General features: G+C 35.1%; 1 protein-coding gene across 1 annotated transcript in view; it reads left to right on the plus strand.

Annotated features, from left to right (window-relative positions):
- Nucleotides 1–8,509: 8,509 nt before the first annotated feature.
- The window catches only part of LOC131035853 (cytosolic endo-beta-N-acetylglucosaminidase 1), a 219,624-nt gene continuing 212,610 nt past the window's right edge, over nt 8,510–15,523 (plus strand). The window contains exon 1 of the mRNA XM_057967598.2: nt 8,510–9,628. Coding sequence (XP_057823581.2) covers nt 9,146–9,628 — 483 coding nt within the window. The 5' untranslated portion in view covers nt 8,510–9,145. The remainder of the gene's footprint in view (nt 9,629–15,523) is intronic.

A 15,523-nucleotide genomic window follows, 5' to 3' on the forward strand; every position in this document is an offset into this window, starting at 1 on the left:
ATTCAAAACTAAAAAGGAATTTCCACATGCAAGAGAAGTAATTTGGAAACCTATCTCTCAATGAAATCTGGAAATCACGCACATAAGAAGAAGCAAAAATCCTAAAGAAGATCCACGGTTGCCAAACTCGATGCTCCAGGCACAGATCCAGAAGATTCGACAAAATAATTTAAACCCTTCACTAATTCCTTAGCAAAATCCAGAGTAGAACTCCATTGAATTCCCAATTTATCCTTCAGAAAACCATTTTTCCCTAATCCATTTCCAAAGGCCATAACTAGAAATTCATGCGTACAATAAACTTTCCCTTGATAGCCAAAAAACATTTTTCTTCCCTAAAAATAATAACTCCCAAAAATCATGCAAGATCCCCCCAATTAATTAATTATTTTTCTTGTAACTCCCACACATGCAAGTTTCAAATTTTGAGAACAATTAATTATTTACTACCCCTTGAAATTAATTTTTCATTAACACCATAAAATCCATAATTAATATTTAATTTCCCTTTTAATAAATTATTTGCTAAACCACAGATTAGATTAATCCACTTACTATTGTAATTAATTGAATATAATAATGCTCAAATTTTAACTCTATTAATTAATTAATCATTAATATTTAATTACCTTTAGAAAGTTAATATTTATACTTTCTCGCAAATAAAACATTACTCTAACACAAGGGTAAGGGACCGAGACTAACAAACGTGAATACCAACATGACTAACACTGACATGACCGACAAACAATGAGCAAGGGTACCTGACAGGGAACTCGTTCTCGTAGGAATGATGGTACAACAAGGGTATGACTGATAACTCCAATTTCCACTTTACCATTGGGTTATAGAGCACGCTCAAACTTGAAGGTTCAGGTGGAGTCGATGCTCAGTACTTGCAACTGCATAAGCAAATTGTCGAACATGTACATATAACCATATAATATCATACCGTGAAAAGGAAATGGAAGCGACGTAGCTTTCCTGTAAAGAGAAGTGTGACGCTTTTCCCTTTCACCCAAGCACATCAAGGATAAAGCACAATGTATATCAGAACAATTAAACATCTATAAATATAATGACTAAATCCTAACATCACATATATAATCCATCTATTTGATCATCTACCTATTAGAGCATAAATAACAACATATAATCACATCAATATGTAAATCATCATTCCATAAAGCACATACCATAGATAGCCACATAAACCACAACAAAGGTCACCCTTAGTCAAACCGGGCTAAATCGATTCTGATCAAGGGAGGGGCATTACAGATGTAATGATTTCACCTGTTATTGGGTCTCTGCTCTTTGGTGTTGTGTGTTATGGGTGAGGTGGCTCTCCATTTGTAGCCCCACCTAGTTCGGGGCAGTTTAAAAATCCTGATATATCAAAAAAATAATCTAAAACCTTTCTATCAATAAAAAAATGGGTATAATAAAATGAGTAAATCAAAATTCTAAATGAGAAAAGCAAATATGTGGGATAATGCACTGTGTGTGTGGAAGGATGATGAAAAATAAAACCTAATGCAATATTGAAATCAATTGCCTTGTTATTGGAAATAGATACTTTATTTGTACTTCAACTCAAAATCATGATAATTGGTAAACTTGTCATGTCAAATTTGTGTGGCATGATCAGAAAACTAGCAGTTGCACCTTTGTGTGTAATGGGTATGCCAAAAATGTGTGGAAGGTCAATCATGGAAAATTTTGGTCTATTTTTGTATACTGAGAAGAGGGTAGAGCAAGAGAGAGAGAGATGGATAAGGAGACAAAGAGTTGGGATATAGATGGAGATGGAGATGGAGATGGAGATGGAGATAGAGAAGGAGATAAAGATAGGGGATAGAGAGAGAGATAAGAGAGAGGGATAGATAAAGATGGAAGATACAAATATATAGATAGGAGGAGAAAAGGAAAAATATAAAGATAAAGATAGAATTAGGAAGCAATATATAGCGAGAGGTAGAGAGAGATATAGGGGTAGAGAGAGATGGAAATATAACAAGACAAAGATGGGAAAGATGAAGATAGAGTGGTGAAGAGATATAGGTATAAAGATTTAGGAAGCAGAGAGAAGGAAAGAGATGGATGGGTAGATAAAGGGAGACATGTATAGAGATAGATGGGGAGGGAGGAAGATAGAGGTAAAGATGAAGATAGAGGGAGAGAGGAAGAGAAAGAAAAATAGATAAAGAGATAGAGAGGATTAGAGAGAGATATAAAGATAAAGATAAAGATAGGTAGATATAGAGATATAGAGGATGGAGAGGGAGAGATAAAGACAAATATAGATGATGAGATAAAGTGATGGATATATTAAGATATAAGGAGATATAGAGGAGGGGAAGAGAGACAAAGAGATGGATAAATATACAAACAAATAGAGAGAAGTAGATAGAGATGTCTAGGGAGAGGGAGAGAGAGTGATATAAATAGAAAAGATATTGAGAGATATATGGGTAATATATATAGAGAGAGTGGGGGAGATGGCGATATATATATATATATATATATATATATATATATATATATATATATATATATATATATATATATATATATATATATATAACGAGGGGGAGAGAAAGAGAGATGGGAAGATATAGATAGAGGAGGCAAGAGTGGGAGATAAAAGAGATGATATAGATAAATTATAGAGATAGTGAATGATAGATAGAAGGGGGAAAGGATAAACAAGGAGTGAGTGTGTATGCGTGAGATAGATATAGAGATAGAAACAAGGAGGGAGAAATAGGGAGTATATGTGAGGGAGTGAGAGAGACATGGACATAGATCGAGGGATCCAAACATGATTAAAACAAAACATCTAAATTAGGAAAGGTTGAGAGAGATGCAGAGATACAGATAGAATGAGAGATGAAAGAAGAAATATGGAGATATAGAGATAGAGAGAAAAGAGATATATAGATATAAAGGTCTAGGAAGAGGAGATGGAGAGGGACAAGGAAAGATGTTGATGGATATGGAGAGACATTTTTAGAGTTAGAGAGGGAGAGGTAGAAGGAGAGATAGGGAGGAAGAGATAAGGAGAGATATAGAGGAGAGGGATAAATAGAGATATATAAATAATGAGAGGTAGATCAAGATATAGACAAAGATAAACATATAAAGAGGAGTAGATATAAACAAATAGAGATGGAGAGAGGGGGAGATAGATAGGGAAAGATAATTAGAGGGAGAGAAAAAGAGAGAGAGAGCTAGACATATATGGTAAGAGAAAGGGAGAGAGATGTAGAGAGAGAGAGAGAGAGAGAGAGAGAGAGAGAGAGAGAGAGAGAGGAGAGAGAGAGAGAGAGAGAGAGAGAGAGAGAGAGAGAGAGAGAGAGAGAGAGAGAGAGAGAGAGAGAGAGGGAGGGAGAGAGGGAGATTTATAGATAGAGGGAAATATATAGAGATATAGATGGATAGGGAGATAGATAGAGATATATAGGGAGGGGATAGGGAGGGGGAGGGGGAGAGTTATAGATAGAGGTAATTATATAGATATATAGATGGATAGGGAGAGAGATAGAGAGATATGGAGATAGAGGGAAATATATAGATATATAGATGGATATGGAGAGAGATAGAGAGATAGGGAGATAGAGGTAGAGAAAGATATGAAGAGAAAGAGATAGAGAGGAGTGCAGGGAGATAGAGAGAGAAGTAGAGATATAGACATATAGAGTACGAGATATGGAGGGAGAGTTGAATTGAATGAGAGAGGGAGAGAGAGGAGAGGGGGATAGATAACTCTGTAGATAGATAGGTATAAATGACCCATAATATGCCTATAAATGTATGTTTGTAGTCACTAAATTTAAAGTTTAGAAGTTAATATTTGAATTTATAATGAAGATGACATTAATTGAATTAATCCAAGATATTAAATGATGTGGATGTGTGGATCATGTTAGAACAAAATAGACTATAATAAAATTTGGCTAACAAACTCTAAATACAAATTAATTTAAATACCAAAAAATGGATAAAACACAACTTTATATATTACAAATCATGTATAAATTTAAAAATTAAATATCTAAAAATATAAATTTTTATCCCTTACATATAGGAACACTAAAAAATAAATGTCACATTTTTGTTTCAAAATTTAATTTGACTTATATAATATGTTTTTGAATAAATATAATAAAAAAGACAAAAGATCAATATTCTTCTCATGAAATACTCTGTAATAAAAATAAAGGAAACAATGTATAAACAGGTAGATATAGAGATATATAGATAGAGAGGGAGAGGGAGAGATGGGAAGATAGAGATAGATGGGCCAAGAGTGAGAGATAAAGAGGTGCATTAGAAATTAGAAATGTAAACAAAATATAAAATCCAAAAAATGTAAGTCCAACAATTGTAAAGTGTGATGATGTGGATATGTAGAAGCTATTATATACTTTTAAGTAGAATTTTATAATTTTCAATTTTTTGTTTAATAAATTTGACGTCCTTAGTGCCATTATAATCAATAATTTTTTTTATATATTCTATTTATATTTAATTTCAATAATATTATTTATAAAAAATATGTCTATACTATTTATATTTAATAGAGTACATATTTCATATAACATGTAATAATGAATACAATGTTATTATATTTTTCCATCAATTTAATAATATATTTATAAATACTAAACACACAATATACTTAATATTTTAATTAGTATTATATTTAGAAATAATATTATATATTATTTTATTTTTATATTTATATTTAATGTATAATGTTGTACTTTAATTAGTAGTATATGTATAAATTATATTATATATATTCTTTTATATATATGTCTAAGAATTTAAAATTTATATGTACATTAAATATTTACTATTATACAAAGAAATATTAAAATTGAACATAATCATTTAAAAAAAATACAATCAAGTATAATTTGTTCAATTTAAATATTAAATTATATAATATTTGATAAAATAATATATCAATTTTATATTTTACTTAGATTTACAAATATTTGAACATATTAATTTTATCTGTTAAGAAAAGAGAAAATTATATGTTTTGATTATTTTATCATATTCTCAACCTTAATTTTTTAAATATTTATCTTTTAAAAGTTTTTATTCTGAATAAACATAAATTTATTTCTAAATAAAAATTCAAAAGGAAGTTCCTTAATAAAAGGAGAAGATAAATATGCTTGCTATAAATTAAATATTGAATCATATCATTTACTTATATATTATATGCTTTATTAATTCTTTTTATTTTATTCTACTTTTGAGAACCTTTATTTCATATTAATCTCTTTATGCTACATCTATTTAATAAACTCACAATATATTAAATATTTTAATTCTTATAGATGACACCTTATGATGAAGGCATAATTTGAGATATGTTTTTTCCTTCTCGCGTTTTTAAGGCCATTTAAAATATTTGATTTAAATAGTGGGTTTTTCCCTCTAACGTTTCAAGGTTGTTTTGCCCATTTTAATTACTTCATATGGTTTAAATCACATCATTCGATAGGATTGTGTGATGCAATAGTTGACCATTCAATAATCTAATTCCATTGATGACACATAAGTACGTAGAAACCTTTAATAGTGACAAAAGTGGAGTACATGTGTACGTTAAATGATGTGTTGTAAAGTTTGACTTCTCGCGAATAGGAAAATGCAAAGGACGAAAATCTGATGATGCATACCATCTCAATTTTTGTTATTTCAAGGATCCAATTATTATTGAGAGGGGGGGTGAATCAGTAATAAGGATGAACTGCAACTTTTCACCAATCTACAAAATACTTCACAAAACAGTTCATAACTAGTACCAGTAGCCGATTAAACAATCTCCAAATCAGATTTACCAAAACATTACCGATAGCAACTTAAGTGTTCATCATTAAGAAAACTTAGTAAAGACATCAAATGCATAACTCAACAATCCATCCACAACATGAACACAAGGATTTTTCATGTGGAAACCCAAATGGGAAAAACCATGGTGGGAATTGGTACCCACAGAATATGCACTCTTTCGGAATGCACCCTGTTAGGAGCCTAGCCTAGTTAGGAGCTTTACAACAATGCCTGATTAAGAGTAGACCTTGTTAGGAGTCACCGGTCAAGGGATTTTACAACTTAGCTCTGTTAGGAGCTTTACCCTATTAGGAGTAACCTCGCTAGAGGATTTAAACCCAAATTAATGAGCCACCCGATGAAGGGATTTACAAGATCAGGCCTGTTAAGACTTACCCGATTAAGGGGTTTTAATGCTGTTAATGTTGTTGCAACTGTTAGGAAACAACAAATAAATGATCCGGAATCAACACTTCATAGCTTGCTATTAAAGATCCTTGTCAACTCCAATCTGCTTCTCTCATGCAAACATCTCAATTTGGTTCCACACACACACACACACACACACACACACACACACACACTTATCTGATCACTGACACAATAAACCTTCTAAAACTCAACCTAAATAGACTTTACAATTAGGTCGGTTACATAACCCTAACATACAATGAATCTACATCATAGATCATATCAGGTCATTACAACAAATTACAAGACAATTACAACCACTGAATGATCATAACTCATCACCGCACATGGATCTAATAAGCTGTCAAACCCTTAACACATTCTACTAAGCACTTCGCTACTTCCCAAGAAATTTGATCCTTGTACGCAACAAAACAACATCTTATCTTTTCACACGGATTCTGACATGTCATCATCAACTTATGAACATGAAAAGAATCACCGCCAAACCATAAAACATCACCGGTCAAAGATCTTGTTACCGGTTCACAAACCCTAGTTGAATAAACAACAGTCAATAACAAACATGACTTCCGGTTCTCCAAACATGATGTGGTTCCAGTCATAGACTCATTATAATGTCATAAGCATACATTGCAAACGACAACACTCAACTCAACACAAATCTCTACCGCAACCATCTCCTTCACTATTCCTGAGCTTACTGGTTCACTGTCACTAGGCAGTTTTGATTTCCAATTCAATCCATTTCAATCCATTATTGGTTAGACTTAACCAATAGACTTAGATGACATACCAAGCATAAAAAAACATGGACAAACATGGTTGCCATCAATGACAACATAAATAACTCATCATCAAGCATCATATCATAATTATATCATCACCAACAGTCCATCAATATATCATCACCAACAATCCTTAATATATCATCATCTCCATCAATTATGCCAACATGCCAACATTATTTGACCATTCAATAATCTAATTCCATTGAAGACACATAAGTACGTAGAAACCTTTAATAGCGACAAAAATGGAGTACATGGGTACGTTAAATGATGAGTTGTAAAGTTTGACTCCTCATGAACTAGGAAAACGTAAAGGATGAAAAATTTGATGATGCATACCATCTCAATTGTCTTGCATTGTACTCAAGAAATATTGATCATAGATGATCTAAATCAGTGTATTCATTTCATATAAGAAGACACATTCAACATAATGATTTGTCAAGTGGAAGTGATTTGTAACCCACACAAATGAACTTGCATATTGTGGATTTTTATAATCAATCTCATTGTTATCTTTGCTTTGCATTGACTATCAAGGAATGGTAGTATTAAAAAATAACTCGAGGAAATCACCATATCACAAAGGTCATGTTCTCCTAGGTCAACTCTCTTTATTAGACCAACTTTATCCATGTCATTTAGATGATTGAAGACAACATTATTTAGTCATGCAAATGTTCAATAATGATTTGATGTAGAATGAAGTTCCTTTTGGTCCTTAACACCAAAATATTTTTATAATTAGCTAATTCTTGCATATTCTTCTATATCCTTGATTGTAAATGAATACACATTGAATGTCTCTCAAAATGAAGACATGATAACAAAATCATGTAAACATGTAGCCAATTAGTGCATAATAGACAATGAAATAGATGGGAATTGACAAAGATTTAATTAGTTAAACAAAAAATTGAGTCAATTTTACATAGTTTGAAATTAATCTTTCTTATTATAAAATTGACTTAGAACAAAAATATATTAATATTAAGATAAATAATGAATATATAATTATAATAAATAATTACAAATATATATCGATAAATAAAATGAAAGTTAAATATATAAAAAAACATATAAATAAACAAAAATAACATATAAAAATATAAATGAACTTTTTATAAAAATATATCATTTATCCATAAATAATTAATATTAAATCGTTTCACTAATTAAATCTAAAATTAAAATATAAATTTCGCCGTAGCTACGCATAAATTTCACCCTCACAATTTACTGTACACAAATAACATAAAATATACAAAGAAACTACACTAATTTCACATGTGACAAGGGAATAAAACGATTGCTTAAAAAAATGTAAGATAGGCTAGTACAGAGGATAAGATTCCTAACTTTTAAATCCCAAGTTTCTTCCATGATCCTGTCTTTGTCCCCATAGTGGTTATTAAAATAAAATAATGTTAGTCCCTTACCGTTGCCAAAGCAGTTTATGGACGCAAGAAAGCACCGGGTTCCTCATAGAAAGAAGCCTAAGTTTTGTAATCTTCTCACGAGATTGAATCCAAAGCGGTGAATTTCAATAAACTTACGGTTTTGCCCAGTTGTCAATTAAGATCTCTAGGTTGACTTCGGAGCAACATTTTCAAAAAGATTGACTTGAAAAGTAATAACTACTAGCCTTCACGAAAAAATTCAAGGAAAATTCAATCGTCTCTGGACTTTTCTGTAATAGCTTTTGTCTTTCTTCCATGAAGCTGAGTTGTGCTACACAGCTCATCACATAATTTATTTCCTGGTAAGTTCCATTTTCTTGAAATGTTCATCAAATTATGACATGGGTTCAAATTGTTTGTCTGGATCCACTCTTCCGAATACTCACTTAGGAAGTATTAGCAATACGAATGCCTACCGTGGTTTCTGCATTGGTTTACAGTGTATTCTCTGATGGGAATCATAGTTCTCAATGAAATTTCACCCAACTGTTCTATCCACTCGCCTACTATTGTAAATTGAATGTTATATATGTGATTGTTTTCATTGGTTTACTCCGAGTTGGTAGTGTTTTGTACCCAAATTTAAACTAAGATTTACCAATATGCATGCGTGGACCTGTAATGTCAAAATTGAAGAGGAAGATCAAGTTCTTTGTCAGAACCTTATTGTCTATTCTTCATAAGGTCTTTGACTGTTTGAAGGAAAAAGATTCTTCAATTTCTTCACCTATGGAGCCTCAGGTAGATCCTAAGAAGCCTGCTGTACCCATTTCATATCCTTTGAAAACTCTGGAGGAGCTGCAAAATAAATCATACTTTGAGTCCTTTCATTTCCCTTTCAACAAATGCTCTGTGCCTTTACCTCCTTCGAGGGTATCAAAGCCACAGGAAAATAGGCCCAGGATGCTTGTCTGCCATGATATGCAGGGTGGATACGTGGATGATAAGTGGGTACAGGGATCCAACAACAGCGATGCCTATGCAATATGGCACTGGCATTTGATTGACATTTTCGTATACTTTTCACACAATCTGGTCACATTGCCACCACCTTGCTGGACCAATACTGCCCATAGGCATGGAGTGCAGGTACTTTAAATCTTAAGCTCTGCTTTATCTACCTTTTTGTTCCTGGGTATGTTTATATTGTACTGGTCAAATATAATTGCTTGCAATCTAGATGAAGAACCAGTATATTAGTTTCATATTATTCCCGGTGTATAATGATTGTAATTTTTAATAATATATAGAGTTAGGCAAGTGCAATTCTGTATGTTTTGTACTTTACTCTTCTTATGGATATGTAAAAATAATAAATAGCCTGAATTGTGTACGAACTATCGCTTTTTCTACGAGTGCTGTTTAGCGTTGTAAGTGCTTTGTTATTTTCATCATTTGTAAGGAGGTCAGACGGTAGATGGCCACAGAGATCTGGGGAGTAAACTCAATAAACAGTCATTTAAGCCCTGTGAACAGTAAAATCCCAGCCTAAATCTGAGTAGAGTATTGACAAAGGATTCAACACATTTAAACCAGAGTTGCATGGAGATGCGTCTCCAACCCCCTGGCACGTGTCTCGGAGACTGAGACATGTCTCCAATAGCAGAGACCTTGCCTGAGACGTCTCCAATTTCACGAGACTTTCAACCACAGTCTCTCAAAGACTCCCGGTGTCTCCCATGCAAATTTGCGCCAACTCCCATACAAATGAAACCAAAATCCCTAAAAATTAAAAGTTACATGCACTGGGAAGGTGTAAAATAAACACACTACAGAAGGGAAAGCAGGAGCCAACGCAGGGCAGGAGTCAACACGAGCTAATAAGACCACAAGTATTTGCCATTTGACTATTTGCAGTTCGATGCAAACTCAAAAGATATTCATATTTTCTATTTTCTTGTTGTTGTTGTTCTAATTTCTTTATATAGAATTTGTGGTATACACAATGGGGTGGATTCTATTAGATCCTCGAGAGTCGGGAATTTTCCAATGATACACATTTTCTTTCTTCATTCTTGTGAGCATGTCTATATTCATATTCTCATATATATAATCTATATTAACATTCTCATTTATATAATCACATAGAATAGCTAAAGGATTTGCAGTGTTGAAAGGTTCAACTTGTTGGTTTGGGCTGTTGCCTTCAATTTCCTTATACACTGTCTATATTCACATGTAGTTTAACAAGTATACACCTATTTTCAGATTTTCTATAAATTATTAAATTATATTGAAAAAATTGGCATCTCCATGTACCTGTCTCCTATTTTGGAAAATACCCGTATTGGTACCGGTAGCAGTCTCTGGAGTCTCCAAGTATCCCCGTTTCGGTGCAACCTTATTTTAAACTGCATCTGTGCGTACGAAGTTAGTAACCATTCAAAATGCCACTTTTAGTGACAATGGGACAACTGATGTGAATCTGATGCAAGATGCATCCTTGTTGATCTGAAAATGGATCTGGTTTTGTGCTCTTTGGAATGTTTTGGGACAAAGCACAACTTCGTATCTACTGAAAGATGTTTAGGGTGGTATCAGTCATCCATGTGCAGGTTTTGGTGTATGTGAAAATCTTCAAAGCAGAGTATGAAAGTAGAAGATGTTACCTTTTACCATATGTTTAACCATCTTCCTTTAACTAATCAAACTATTTAATTGCCTAGTTTTCCATGGTTCCTAGAAATTGTTCTAGTTGGGATTTGATTATGGTTATATCATTTGGCATTTGCTTTCCATTAATATTCCTGATTTAAAAATGAGTAGTTGGATCCTGATTTGTTTTAACTTGTTGGTTTTGAAATCAATGAAGCTTTTGATTCCATTCTCTGTTTAGGTATCTTGATCTAAACTCTAATTTTTCACAATTGGGCACAGTGCATAGGTCTAACTGTTTCCAGCATTTTTTTCGTGAGGTATACACAATCAGATCTGAACTCTTCTTGTCTGCTTATGTCACTTGTACCTTTCTTCTAATTCAGAGAGTTATACCCGATGCTGTCCAATCTGCATTAACAATGAATTGATTTTTGTTTTAGAAAAATAAGTTTATCGATATAATTATCAGTTGGGTGGTTTTTACTGTTGGAGATATGATCCACATGGAAATTGTAATTAGGAGCCTGGCAAAAATCCCTGCTCACAAAGAAAGCCAGCAGCTCAGTGGTAGGGCAATCCAACATGCATATGAGAGGTCCTAGGTTTGAATCGTAGCCGGTCCATGGAAAATAACATGATATCACAGCCAGACTAGGAGCCCTAAGCACCAAAGTGTGGTTCAATGTGGGGTGTTGGAAGAAATGAACCACACCTGAACTGTAATAAGGAGCCTATCAAAAAGCTTCTTTGATCACAAAGAAGGCCGATAGCTTACGAGTAGAACACCCCAACATGCATATTCTAGGTTTTGGTGTTATCTGGTCCCATGAAAAATTACATTTACTCCACATTATTTGCGTAGCACTCAAAACTGCCTTCAATGAACTGGGGTACTGTTGACGTGTCTGAAATCGCATTACTACGGTTCCATCCAGCCAACGCAGAATAGAATACTAAGAATCCTATCCTCTTGAAATAAGGAAATCCCTAGTGCTGTTTTTAATTGATCAATGGGGATTACTTCAATGTTTCGGTTATCAGGTCTTGATTGTAGGATAACTTAGTGGTTTGATGTGTTTTGCTGGAAACACAAAGGGGACTTAAGGTTAGATGAACGACTTTGAGTGAGTTCCCTAAAGTTTAACAGTCCTATATCAGTTGATTTCAGTTGGATTGATACTATCTCAGCTTGACTGTAGGGTTTCTTCTTGGTAAAAAAAAAAAGGAAAAAGAGTAAAAGGGAAAAGAGATAGAGAAAATCTGATTAATTATCTAAGGTAACATGTTCAGGAAAATAGACAGAAACCTCCAAAAAACCAGTTTGAACATTATCAGCTAAAAGAGGCACAATGCTGTAAGATCTAGTGCAATCTTCAAGGGGAACTAAATTTTCATGCTACTAAACATAAATGCAGAATTTTGACATTCATTCACTTGATGTTTAACAACTGAACTGAGCATATAAATGGGTTCAGACTAACCATGCAAGGGGAGTGACAATCAGCCAGTCCTTAATGGTATGAACACCAAGGCTTCTATCAAATGTTATCCTATAAATACTATCTGAAAACAAAATACATAACAAAATATTAAATGGTGAAAAAGGAGACCATGCATTCACAAAGAAATGAAACAGCTTTAATTTCCATTAATTCTGCATAAATTTTGCCAGAGCTTCAGCAACAATCTTAGACTTCTTACAAAAAAAATAAGGGAAAACCAGTCCCTTTAAATACAGTTTCAGAATTACATGAATGGCCAAGATTTAAACAAAACAAGTGGCCCAGATTCATCTGTACAAAATAGTACCCATGCCTATAAATAGGAGGTAAATATCAACAACCACCCAAGGAGGAACAATAACTACCTAAAAAAGGCAATTAATAACTACCAACAACAACTCAAAAAGTGCACATGCACGGAGCTCCAAATTTATAGCTGACTTGGCAGTTAAACATGAACTTTATGGCCAAAAAGTGTCTTTTAGATTTTAGAGGAATTATGCACTTTATGAAGACACTTTTTCCTTTTCTGCTGTAGACCCTTTTTCTAGAAATTCATCCTCGACACTTAAATATTCTTTCCAGAGGTCTTGACCTGCCGTACGTTTTGCACGAAGATACTTTTGAAACCTGATACACAGCTGGAACAACACCATGAATTGAGGCATAGGAGGATGACGAATCTTATATTGCATGCCCTCTAAATGACGATCTACATGTTTTAACGCATCCTTCCAGTCGGACCGATGAGCCTCAAAACATAAAATGTCCGAATATAACCTACTGGCAAACTTCAGGTCCTCCGTGGAGTAGGCGATCTTATCCATTCTCAATCTATCCTCCTAGTCCGGTTGCACTTGGTCATCGGACAAACTATTTTTCCAGCCCAAAACCATTGATCGGAGAATCCGGCCACCAAGGTCTCTCATGTCCCTCAAAATTTCCTCGCATGTCTCTTGCTCTTTGTTAATGGTGGCCTTTGTGTCATTCTTCATGCTGATGGTCCAGTACCATTCTTTAAGAGTGCCGATGTCATATGGATCCAGGATGGCGGACAATGTAGGAATCTGTGCATGGGTCCAGAAAAGAGCCCTCATGAGGGGGAGTTGTAGCAACGACCTCATGAACCTTGAGGCATTCCCTCTTTACCTCGAATAATTTGACCAAAATGGTCTCTTGGTGGTGGGCCATTTCTTTTACATCTTCAATGATCAGCTCTCCCCTTTCTTTAATGTCTCGAATCCATTCCTTGACAGCCTTGGCGGTATCGCGTACTCCTTCAAACTTTGTTGTTGTCCTTTGTGCCAATACTGATGGGGGAACATGGGATTCGTGGGCATGATGCAACGGTCTCAGTAAGTGATCAACATACCCCTCGGCCTGCTCAGCATGAACTCGGTACATGTTTCTCTCAGCAGTTATCTTGTCGAGTTGCCTGAGCATGTTTTGCACGGAGTCCTTGAACTCCTCCCTTTCTTGCTCTTTGGTGGCTCGTCCTATCGGGATGGTCATAATGCCATAATTAGCCAGCGCAATTTGATCTGCTGGCTTATCAACAGGCGGGGTGGCAATATGGATGGTGCGGTTCCTCTGCTCATCCTTGGTTATTCGGGAGTAGGTCTGAGGCTTTTTCTTCCCTTTGGACTTTGTTTCCCCTATGTGAGAGAAAATGTCCTCCAAGTCGATAGGTGGCTTGGTGGCTGCCTTCTGCTGTGCTCGAACAACTAACCAGTCTTGAGGTATGGTCTGCCCGGATGCTATGGTCAAATTCCCACTTTGCTCTTTAATGCTTTCAGCTGGTTCATTGCATATCTGTAACTGATTTGTTATAGGAGGAGCGGAGGAAGTGTCCAGTCCTTTGCTTACAACTGAGTTCTCCCCTACCTCACTAAACAATTGTCTGGCATCCCCATGTGATGGTTGTTCCTCAGTTCTATCAGGCTTGTGGGTCTCATCCGCCCTTCGTTCTCCTTCTACGGTGGTGTCATCTTTGCCGGTACTGTGTAGTTGCAATTCGTGCCGACTCCCTTGGGTGAGTTCATGCACAATCAGCCCCTTGATTGGATGAAATTTCTCCTTCCTCAACTTGATTTTTCAGGTTTGCCAGAGTCAATGATCCTCACCTCTATATTTAGCTTGTCTTGTGTTGAAGGATTATTAGCTTCAAATGCATCAACATCGCTCTGGGAAGGCGGAGCAGGTATATAATCAAGTTCAACTACATCATCATCGGAACTGGGGTCCTTGGATGATGAAGTGACTTCTGGCCTTCTAATAGGGATCTTCTCCCTTCTAGTCCTTTTAGATGTCCGAGTCCCTTAGCTAGCCTTGGCTTTCTTCCTTTTTTCGAGCTTCTCAACCTCCTCCTTTGGTGCACTTGAGGTTCCCTCATCTTCCGAGGACTGAGAATCAAGACTACCCATCATATGGTAGGTGAATTGGACCCCTTCATGAATTAGCCGCTCAATCTGTTGGTGTAACCCACTGATCGGTGTATCTTCCTGGGGCTGCCATAACTGCCTCAAAGTCAGTGATTGGATCCTGTGACCAATCGATGCCCGGCAAGAGATGTCTTATTGCCTCAAACTCTTAAACTTGCAAGCAATTTCCAGAATTTGTTACTTGATCCGGGACCCGACGGTATTCATAAAGTCGCATTTGCTGCACACTTAACCTTGAATATTCACGCCGTCGGACCTCATAGTCATCAGAACAATTCTTCCAATAGTCTTCAATTGATTCCTTTGCTTTGTAGCGCCTACCGTAGGCTCTCTTTGCCAAATTGTCATGATCAAAACATTTCCTTGGGAAATGGTCCTATAGGCCATAAGAGGCTAACTCAGCAAGTGACTCGTCGGCATGTGCTGGATTCTTTAAATGGACA

Source organism: Cryptomeria japonica, chromosome 7 (assembly GCF_030272615.1).
Source record: "Cryptomeria japonica chromosome 7, Sugi_1.0, whole genome shotgun sequence".
In the NCBI taxonomy this organism is placed as follows: Eukaryota; Viridiplantae; Streptophyta; class Pinopsida; order Cupressales; family Cupressaceae; genus Cryptomeria; species Cryptomeria japonica.